This window comes from Euphorbia lathyris, chromosome 2 (genome assembly GCF_963576675.1).
Source record: "Euphorbia lathyris chromosome 2, ddEupLath1.1, whole genome shotgun sequence".
In the NCBI taxonomy this organism is placed as follows: domain Eukaryota; kingdom Viridiplantae; phylum Streptophyta; class Magnoliopsida; order Malpighiales; family Euphorbiaceae; genus Euphorbia; species Euphorbia lathyris.
Genome location: NC_088911.1, coordinates 134,689,894 through 134,701,545, shown reverse-complemented (window position 1 = coordinate 134,701,545; position 11,652 = coordinate 134,689,894). Strand labels below are relative to the sequence as shown.

Genomic DNA, 11,652 nt, shown 5'->3' with positions numbered 1-11,652 from the left:
ATTGATTCGCCGGGAAGAGGATAAATTTATTTACTCAAAGATTGCGCAATTTGACCAAGGTACCCTTCATTTCTTCGTGAACTTTGATTACTTTAATGTTTTCTTTGGCAGGGGTGTATCTAAGGCCAATCACACTCTTGCAGAGACACACAGGAAGTTTTTGGAGGCTGAAACACGCAAGAAAGGTCAAGCAGTGAATCCTCCAGCTGATACTGGTAAACATCCCGCAGAGAAGGTGGCTGATCCGCCACTAAAGAAGAGGAAGCCCAACACCGCTGGGGGCATTAAACTTATGGCGGACGCCATGAGGTCCGCCAAACCTGCTGAGGAGATTGCACAGGTAGTTTACCTTTTGATTTCCTTTCGTTCATCAGGTTTCGGACCGAAGTATGAATCTTTCATGTTTGTGTAGACGGCGAAGCCTGATATTGGGGGATACTGGTCAGCCAAATTGGGTGCCCAAGGTTCTTTCGAGAACGAATCCATCCTAAATGATCTGGATGAGGCATTGGGTCAGGTGGGCGAAGTGCAGAGGAACTATGACCAGATTCCTGGTTCAATTCATGCTCAAAAGGGAAAGACGGAGCTCCTTTCGGTGAGTTTCTTTTAGAAAAGATGTAGAAAGTATTAGTTCCTCAGTCCTTTTGCTTTTTGATTGAATCGTTTGTTTTTGACAGTTGTATACTCGCCTTCGCACCATGGAAAATGAGCTCCTTCAGAATGTGGCGGATAAGGCAACTATTGAGAGGTTGGAGAAAGAGATAGTGGAAGCCAATTCCACTATTGCTTCTATTAATGCAGGTCTTGCTTCTGCGAATGCAAACCTTGCTTCTGCCACAGCCGCCTTAATTCTTAGGGATGAGGAGATTAAGAGTATGAAGGCAAAGATTGCATCTGATGCCAAGAGCCACGAAGACGCCCTTGGAGAAGCTGAATACACGGCGGGTGTGCAAGCCTTTTATTACGGCGAGATGCTTATGGCGTACTTCTCCTTGGCTTATCCTGAGATTAACTTCACCGATCCGCAATTCGCCGTCCCTGAGCCGGAAGATGTGGCGAAGTTCAATAAAATGCCAGATGCTAAGGAGTACCTCCGTGATTACGTTCGGAGATGGATGAAGGGACCTATGGAGGAAACCAAACCCTCTACTACGGTCTTAGTGGATGAGTTTGATGAAGTGCCCCTTAAGGCGGATGCAGAACCAATTCCTGGCCAGGCTCCTCCACTTGGTCCCGTATCTTTGGTGAATAAGGAGGTATCTCCTAATGGCGTTTCTGCGAATGTGGAGAAGGAGGATCCCCAAGCAAGCACCGTGGGTGAAGAAAGCGCAAAGGAGGATGCTCCTATTGTTGTTTAGCTTGCTTTTATTTGGGATATTGTAAAAACATTTCTAAGTACAATTTGTTTTGATCCTTTATGGAAACTATGTTATTTCACCTTTACGTTTGCGTAAGGAAATATATCGACATCTAGGATTTGGAGTAGGTGGCCAGCCATACTCCACCGTATGAACCTTTGTGAAGGTTTGAAAGCTGTTTTATTCCTTCTAGAGGAAGTAAAGCTGCCTAGGGGATCGATTTGTTACCTATCTTTGAGGTGAAATGATCCGCCCGTAGGACTTGTGAATTCCTTTCTGAGAAGGATAAGAGAGTGTAAAGACCTTGCGTCCAAGGATTGTTTTAACTCTATTGGAGATTGGGATCCGCCTAGAGGCGGATCCACCCATAAGGTTGATCCTCTTATGTTATTGAGGACGTATCTCCAAGATAGCGATACATTGCAAATGTGGAGAGCGTTGGATGCCCCCCTCTTTTTAAGACTGGAATATTGATATTGCTGCAGTAAACAATAAAAAGAACATAGATAATAGAACAAATGATGTTTATTAATGGGAGAAACCTTATTACAGCAAGTAGGTCTTATAAGTGAGCCTCGTTAAAACCTCTAATAAGAAAAACCACATGGGAAAAAGCTTATTAAAGGAAAAAGAGTACTCAAGACCGTATATACACTTCATTTTCTGACAAAGTATTTGCGGAGATTTTGGAGGTTCCACGTGCGTGGTAGTGTATTGCCCTCCATGTCATGTATTTTAAACGTGGCTGGTCCAATCTTGTCCACTATCTGATATGGACCCGTCCAGTTAAGTCCTAGCTTGCCCTTGCCTTCTCGAGATTGGACTTTATCAGCTTTACGGAGCACGAGATCTCCCACATTTAGATCCACAAGTTTGGCATTTTTATCATGGTAAGCTGCAATCCGCTGTTTGTATGCTGCCATGCGTACAAAGGATTGATCCCTGCGATCTTCAATCTGATCTAGGTGCTCCCTTAGTCGTTTGCCGCTGTCCTCTTCACAATAAAAGGCCACTCGGTCACTGGGGACCTGTATTTCGACTGGAATAATGGCCTCAACGCCATGAGAAAGGGCAAATGGTGTTTCCACTGTAGCCGTCCTTGGGGTGGTGCGATAAGCCCATAAAACACTTGTTAGTTGATCCGCCCACTTCTTATCATGCTCTCCCAATCTCTTCTTTATCCCCTTCACGATCGTTCGATTGGTTACTTCGGTCATTCCATTGGACTGGGGATAATAAACGGAGGCGAATCTGTTTAGGATGCCCAACCCTTCACAGAAAGCCTTGAATTCGCCACAGTTGAACTGTGTTCCATTATCGGTGATGATGGTATGTGGAACACCGTATCTTCCTATGATGTTGTCTTTGACGAATTCCACCATTCGTTATGCAGTAATGGAGGAAACAGCTTCGGCTTCTATCCATTTGGTGAAATGGTCCACTGCCACTACCACGTACCTTCTCTGCCGACGAGTCGGGGGAAATGGGCCGACAATATCTATTCCCCAGAGGGCGAATGGACGTCCCTCAATGATTGGCCTCTGAATGTGTTTGGTAGTATGTGATTCATTCGCATGAACCTGACAATTGTGACATGATTCTACCAATTTTTGGGCATCTAATTCAGCCGTGGGCCAGTAGAAACCTGCTAACCTGGATTTTTTCAAGATGGTGGCGGATGCTTCATGTGCCCCACATGATCCCTCATGTAGCTCTTTGAGGATCTGTTGCCCTTCTTCCGGTAGAATGCATTTCAACCAAAGATGACTAAAGGACTTTCTGTAAAGGTTGTCATTGATCAAGGAGAAATAAGCTGCTCTCCTGACTATCCGCCGTGCCTCTTCCTTGTCTTCAGGTAAGGTTCCATTTAGCAGATATTGGCGAATGACCGATCTCCAATCATCTTCTACCGTTGTGAGTAGGGATACCTCCTCTAAGGCAAATGCTGGAGCTATTTTAACTTCGAAGGGACAATCCGGATCTGTCCAGTTGTCTTCACAAGAGGCCATTTTGGCCAAATGATCAGCCTCTGTGTTGGACACCCTTGGTACGTGAATCAGCTCCCATTTAGTTTCCTTAGCTTCAAGGCGATCCAGCAACTTTTTGACTTCCGCCACGTATTTGGCCAGAACCTTGTCTTTCACCTCGTAATTCTTGATTACTTGGTTGACCATTAGTTTAGAGTCGCTATAGATTACGATCCGTTCCGGAGTGATTTCTTGGAGTAGGCGTAATCCCAATATCAGAGCTTCATATTCAGCAGCATTATTAGTGGCATGGAAATTTAATTTTGCTGCGTATCGCAATTTTATGTATTGGGGACCTTTGATCACAACGCCTGCACCCGCTCCATCCGCCGAAGAGGCTCCATCGGTGTACATTGACCATTCCTCTATCGGAGGCTTGGGATGATCTATCCCTTCGTCAGTGAATTCATTCACGAAGTCCGCCAGGACCTGACTCTTTAGAGCTGACCTGCTTTCATACCTCACATTGAATTCGCCAAGGCGAATTGCCCATTCCATCAACCTTCCCGAAGTGTCTGGTTTCTGCATCACTTTTCTCATTGGTATATTCGTTCGAACCACTACAGTATGCGCCTGAAAATATGGCCTAAGGAGGATTGCCGTGGTTACAACAGCCAGTGCCATTTTATCAAGCTTTGAATACCTGGTTTCGGCGTCTTTCAAAACCTTGCTCACGTAATAAACCGGAAACTGCTGGCCATCCTCTTCTCGTATCATGACCGTGCATACGGCTTTGTCTGTGACCGATACATACATGTAGAGATCTTTTCCCTTCAAAGGTCGACTCATCATGGGTGGCTCTGTGAGGAACTGCTTGATTCATTCGAAGGCTCTTTCACAATCCTCGTTCCACTCGAATGCCTTTTGCTTCTTGATGATTTCGTAAAAGGGCTGGCATCTGCGAGCTGAACAAGAGATAAACCTGCCCAAGGCTATGATACGCCCGTTAAGGCGTTGTACTTCTCTGATATTCCGTGGTGCTTGCATTTCCAGGACTGCCTTAACTTTGTCAGGATTTGGGCTAACTCCTTTTTCGCTGATCATGAACCCTAAGAATTTTCCATAGGTTGCCCCGAAAGTGCACTTCTCAGGGTTTAACTTAATGTTGTGGCGTCGGAGTACGTCCAGTACCTCCTTTATATCATCTACATGCTTTTCTACGGTCGTACTTTTGATGATCATATCATCTACATAGACAGAATAATTACCCCTTTTACTATCTGCGAATATCTTGTTCATCATCCTCTGATAAGTTGCACCTGCGTTCTTAAGCCCGAAGGGCATAACTTTGAAACAATAAGTGGCTTGGTGTGTTACGAACGAGGTCTTGATTCTATCTGAGGGCTCCATAGGGATCTGATGATAGCTTGACTTCACATCAGTAAAGGAATACATTGCGTGACCGGCGGTTCCATCTACAAGCATGTCAATACATGGCAAAGGATAGTTGTCCTTAGGACAAGCTTTATTGAGATCTGTAAAGTCAATGCACATACGGTAAGATCCGCCAGCTTTTTTCACCAACACGACGTTCGCCAACTACTGAGTGTAAAGTACCTCCTCGATGGCATCCGCCCTCTGGAGCTTGGCGATCTCTTCCTCAATCACCTTCTGCCTTTCCGGGCCATGATTTCTCCGCTTCTAAGCCACAGGAACTGCATCCTTATCAATGTTGAGTTTGTGAGTGATTACGTCTGGGCTAATTCCGGGGAGAATTTCATCCTTCCATGCAAAGACATCCTCCGCCTCACAGAGCACTTTGGTGATTGCATCTTTAATCTCACCCTTGAGCCCCTTCGCCATTCGCACCTGCTTTCCATCCGCCATAAGGTACATTTCGGTCTCGCCCAAGGCCATTGTGACGCGCTCCTCTTCATCTTCCTCTTTAGACTGGGGGCGAATCATTAATGATGCCGAATACGTCTTTTGGGCCACCTTTTGGCTACCTTTGATCATTACACCTCCCTTGGCCGTGGGAATGTAAAGGGTTAAGTGGCGAATGGAGATAAGAGCTGCAACTTCAGAGATAAAAGGTCGTCCGAGGATGATATTGTAAGCTAACTGACCATCCAAGACCGAAAACTCTAAATCTCCCCTCCAAACTTGATCATCGTCTGTAAGCTCACAGTCCAAAGTAACTTGGCCTTTTGTTTGAATAGTATGTCCCGTTACTCCCAAGATATCGACCACAGTTGGCTCTACTTGAACAGGATCAATCCTGAGTTTGGCGAAAGCTCCTCGGGTAATGACATTGCATGAACTTCCGGTATCAATCATTACCCTTTTCATCTCCCATCCTTCAACCATCATAGTGACGATCAGAGCATCTGCATGGGTTGGTATCTCTGGACCTGCCTCTGAAAAGGGGCGATTTAATGACGTTCTGTCAAGGGCAGTAGTCCTTGCCTTTTTCACCGTTGGCTGGTACCCAGGTCCGCCTGCTATGACATTGATGGTACCCTTTCCTTTCTTCTTTGGGTCTTCACTGGGTCTGTCACCTTCTCCCCTTTTGCCTTCCGTTTGGATGAACCGATCCAATTTGCCCCTTTCTATGAGACGTTCAATTTCTCGAGCTAATTCCCAGCATGCATCAGTGTCATGGCCATTTTTCCTGTGGTATTTACAATAGTTTTTAGGGTTTTTACCATTATTGGTATACTCCCCCCCCCCTTTGGTTCGGGGTATGAAATGCTCCGCTTGTGTTGGCTGTTCTCGATCCACATAAGAACTTCACTCTTAGAAGCATTGAGAGGTGTAAAGGAGGTGACAAACGTTGATTTATTCCTAGAATCTCTTCGCTTACTTCGGGAGGAAGGATCCTGACGCTTGTCTTTGTCCCGATCTCGAAGACGAGATTCGCCCCTATCTCTTTTTGGCGATGATGGTGAACCTCGGCGAATGTCGTCTACCTCTATAAAATCTTTACAATGCTCCATCAGCTCCGCCATGCTGGTGGGTTTCTTTCGGATGAGATCTTCCTGCAAACTCTTGCAGGTAGTGTTTCTTACGAAACATTCCACAGCTACGGAGATATCCACATCAACGATTTGTATGCACAATGGTTGAAAGTGTCCACATACTCCCGAAGGGGTTCATTCGCTTTCTGCTTTAACTCAAAAAGCTTTCCAGATTTTACCACTGCAGGAATACAACCGGCGAATTTAGCACAAAATTCCCTGCTTAATTGATCAAAGATGTTTATCGAGCCCGGAGGTAGAGATTGAAACCACAGATAGGCCGGGCCCCCCAGCGTGGTGACAAACATTTTGCAGAGCACGGGCTCGGTGGCTCGATTGAGCCTGGCCAATATTCAATATTTTCGAACGTGAGCTTCTGGATTATCTTTGCCTGTGTATATTGCGAGATTGGGAATCTTAAAAGCTCTTTCTGTCTCCTCCGCCTCAATCCAAGCTGCAAAAGGCGAATCTCTATTGGCGAACGGGTTGTGCCTGGCATTTTCTTCATTCATACGGAGCACTAGGGCCCTTACCCTATCATCAAAATTTTCCGGATCCGCCCTGGGACGGCCTCTTCGTGGCGATCTGCTTGGAGAAGAAGAAGAAGAAGAAGAACTTGAATCAAACGATGGATCTGATGGCGAACGCCTTCCTCCATTACCGCGTCCACTTCCTCCTCCACCTTCTCCTCCACCACCACCTCTCCCTCCATTTCCTCCACCTGGGGGAGTTGGACCGTTTCCTCCCCCCTGGCCTCCTGACGGGATATGTCCAACAGTCCCTGAAGGCGGTGGCGGTGGTGGTCCACTTGCATGGGATGCCTTTTCTGGCCTTTAACTTCGCCTACGGCCAGTAGATGGGGGCGATCTGCCACGACAGGAGGATCTTGCTCGTCGGGGCGAAGGTGACCTTATCCGCTTATCTTTCTCTTTTCTATGCTTCTTGCGAGTTGGCCCTTTAGATCCGCCAAGGGATAAATTCGTCCGTGGCCGCCTGGGTATATCGGACCCACCAAGATTCAACCCCGGACCCCCAGATCCGCCAGGAAGGGTCGTATCATTTCTTTGACTTCCTTCACCAGGGAATAACTCCCGATTAATTGGTCGCTCGCCACCTGATGTCGTGGCCGTTAACATGGAATCCGTGTTGTGAGCTTGAAGGAACGAGGAGCTATGGGCACCTGGTCCAAGGCCAAAGTTTAACAAAGGCAAAGATGAAACGGTTGAAGTAGACGTCGTACTCCAACGCGAAGGAAGAGTCATGTATGTTCGAAGGCGATTTCCTATCTCGAGTCCATATCGCGCCTCGATATCTTGTGCACACATATTGATAAAAGCAGCGGTAGGCATGTTATTGTCGACATGCGTTATTGGAGCGGTTGTATCGGTACGACCAGCACTAGATGGTGTAACTAACGGTGTTTCAATCCCTGAGGAGGGATTTTCACCTCCGTTGGTCATTGCGTTTTCAGCGTGAACGAAAAAACCCTTTGTTTGATTAAGGATTCCACGTTCACCGCACCAATGTTAACTTGAGGAAAAATCCTTGATCGGAGCACTTCCCTGTGAGGTGCCGTTGGGATCGGTCGGGGACACTCCGATGCCAAAGTCAGTAAGATGGATCAAGGAAACCAACGGAATTGACAAGAATGGTGAGAATGTGTGTGTACCTTGATAACTTAGGGGATCAGGCTATATATATAGCTGGAAAGTCGTAACCTTCAGGTAACTAGAAAGTCTCCATTAATGCCTCATTAATGGCGGTTACGGGTTATTCTGAACCTGGCGGATTAGCTAATTAATAACTCATTAATGATCTTTTATGGCCGAGTCAGCGGCCAGCCGTTATAGAGGCGAGGGGTGAGATTCGCCCTATAGGTCCGCCAGCGGATCTCTCTGAGCTGATCTGGGGAGATCCGCCAACCAGCTTCCTTTTGGAGACCACTACGCGGCGTACTTTGAGGTGAATATCCATTTTAGTCCTCAAGATAATATCTCAATGTTATCATGGTCTTTATCCTATAAATTAATATCTTGAAAGTTGGTACTTACTTTTATTTTCTATTGATTATTGGCCGGTCTAAGAGACGTTATTTCGGTGTAGCATTCACATCGCCCATGTCGTGCGGGTGCGCCCCTAATTTGACTGCACCTCTACGCATGAGAATATCTTTCCTCTAGTAATTGGTTAAAAGCTTATAAAGGTCATTTACTTATAAACTAGTTGAGATTCTCATTTCTTTCCTACGCGGGATGAGAATGCTTAATTTCCTTTTATCTTCTTCCAAACTATTTCAAGTGGTTCATTTAAGCATCAATTTCTCATTCATCACTTTTCTGTTTGGAGTTTATAATATATCGTTAAAAAATCTCGTGATATAGAATAAGTTGACATATTTCAAGTTATTCTAAATTCAATTCATCTGTTATATATTTAAGCATGAAATTGACAAAAAATAATAAACCAAAAGTTGTTTATAATTTCTTTTGGATATATATAATTTATAAAAATAAGTTAAATTAATTATATATATTTAATATATATATATAATATATATATATATAATATATATATATATATTATTTGTTTATTTATTCTATCATCCGGTTCGACCAATTCAAACTATCCGGTCCTACCAAATCACCCATGATCCAGCTATAATTCCGGTTTGATATCATGTCCGGTTCTGATAACATTGAAAAAGACTTCATTTCGACAACACTGATTTTCTGTGATGTTTTATTTGTATGAGTTTGTTAATTGTTTAAAGCGTGTTTTGACACTTTTAAGATTATGAAATTTTGGTACTTTAGGACATGTTTGGTTCAACTGTTGTTTGCTATTTCTATTTGCTGTTTGTAAAAAACTATTTTTCAGACATGAAAGGAAAACATGAGGTGTATAAACAAACATGAGGAGAAAAATGAGCAACCAACCGCTTGTTTATAATCCTTATTTAAACTTATTATATGACAAATAAACACAATAGGGGAAAAAATACACCAATTGAGAACAATGAAGTATTCATTATTAAAAACAAAATTTACTTTTTTACGTAAAAATAATTTTATTTCTTTAATTGTTAAAATCTGAAAATAAATATTTTTATTTTATTTTATTTCAATTAGTATATAGATAAATGTCTTTCCAATAGAGCACTATTTTCTTTTTGTGTTTTTATGAAGGAAATTATGCATATAAATCCATAATTTCAAACCAAATTCTATAATTTATTATAATTTTTTATGAGAAATTGTATTCTTTCATCCATGGAACTTGTAAATAGAATCAATTCATCACAAAACAACATAAAAAAATTTATTCCGAGGCTGAAATATTGGCCTCACACCCAAAGAAAACATATAAAAACGACGAAAAAGCATCAAACACTCTACAAATTTTACAATACTTCGGAAATAACACACGCATATATTCATAATCCCAATTTAGTTGTTGGCATCGGGATTGGTGAGGATATGAGCTTCAACAACCTTGTACATGCACATTGCTTTCTCAGCATTAGCATTGACTTCGTCTTCATCAAGTTCACAGTTTGGCTTGGGAATACACTTTGTGGATGTCTTTATAATAGATCCTCCATTAGCTGAAGATTCCACTTTGATATCCACTGTTATTTTTTCAAGTTTGTTTGACCATGGCTCTCCTTCAATAATGCTGTAGCTATAACTGAAGTTTTCTTTGTCTATTGCTTCTATTTTTTTCTTAATATACTTGAATTCACTACCTGCATCGATCATGTATGTCAGAGATTAATATACGTTATTAATTTGTAAATATGAAATAGAAAACTTAGGTTTTTGTATTTATATTGATTAACAACCTTTTAATGTATTATGATTTAGTAGTGGAGCCGGAACCAAATATTCGAAAGGCCAATAGACAAAAGTTTTGTAACAAAAACATCATTTTTGGGATAAAGAATCACAGAGGGACTATAAATGTAACGTCCGTAGGTGAAATCAAATTTGTCATCGATTCTGAAACTAACGAAATTAGTGATGGAAATTTTATGGAGCTACAAAAATATAAATGTAAGTTTTAGTATTTTCCACTAGAGTCCCGGGGAGGGGTTGACGGATCCTCCATGACCCTTATAGTTCCACCCGGGATCTTATTGATGCATATATCTACTCTAAATATAGTGAACGACCGAAGGATAAGGGCTAGGAGGCTAAAATAATAATTAGAATAATTAGTATAAGAAGGAAATTTCTTAATTTTAATTATCATGCAAGAAATAGAGAAGAAAAAAGTAACACTTGAATTAAAAAAAAAAAGTGAGTAATTATAAGAAATGTTGTAATTAAGTAATTAAACCTTGAGCATGAAAGGTAGCCTTCTTGATGGAGCCAAGACCTCCATTTCCTTCAAGGGTCTCAACATTGTGGGGAACAATATTTGTAAGAAGATTATGGTTTTCAAGGGTGAAAATCCTAAACATAGTATTTTGAGGGATTGAACTGGTAATTTCCTTCTCAACAGTTACAACACCCATTTTTGTATGATAAATATTTTGGAAAAACGGCTTGATTAAGAGATTTATGAAAGTTTTGGAGATGGGAAATCCATAGATTGAAGGGAACTATTTATAGAATATGATTAGTGTGCAAATGGAAATGCCAAAAAAAAAATGTCATTTATGTGACTTCAGTTTAATTACAACTTGATTAATTAAAGGAATAAGTGTCAAATTTAATCCAAACGTTTCAAACGAATTGCAAATTTAACCTTAACTTATAAAATACTGTAAATTTATTCCTAACATTTCCAAGTAAGATCAATTTTAGCTTTTGGGCTATCGAAAATTTAACAAACCTAGTTTGACTGTTGTTTAATTGCCACGTCAGACTTTCCAAATATAGTAGAACCTTCATAAATTAATATTCGATAAAGTAATAACTTCTTTAAAATAATAATTTCTTCTGGTCCCAACTTGGGGCAGTTCAATAAATTAATACTCGATAAATTAATATCTTTATAAATTAATAAAATTTAATGGTCTCGACATTATTAATAAAATTTCATGGTCCCAACATTATTAATTTATAAAGGTTTTACTGTAAGTTTATCGATAAATTAAAGCAATTTCCTACATTTTTTACGGGGTTAATTAATTAAACGAATTCCATAACTCCTCAAATTTGACATTATTTTGTTATGACATTTAAACTTCAATATAATAGTATGTAATCTTTCGTTATAAAAATGATAGAAATAATAACCTTAATTCTTAATTTTTTTAGTTTTGAAATTATTTTAGTATTGTTTAATTAAGAGGGGTAAAGTGGA

At 41.3% G+C, this 11,652-nt stretch overlaps 1 protein-coding gene across 1 annotated transcript; it reads right to left on the bottom strand.

The window, feature by feature from the left end:
- Positions 1–9,788: 9,788 nt before the first annotated feature.
- LOC136217513 (major allergen Pru ar 1-like) lies at positions 9,789–10,858 on the bottom strand. Its single transcript, XM_066004105.1, has 2 exons — positions 10,681–10,858; positions 9,789–10,087 (listed from the first exon to the last, which is right to left on the bottom strand). Exons 1-2 carry the CDS (start codon positions 10,856–10,858, stop codon positions 9,789–9,791), a joined length of 477 nt encoding a protein of 158 aa, XP_065860177.1.
- Between the last annotated feature and the right edge of the window lie 794 nt (positions 10,859–11,652).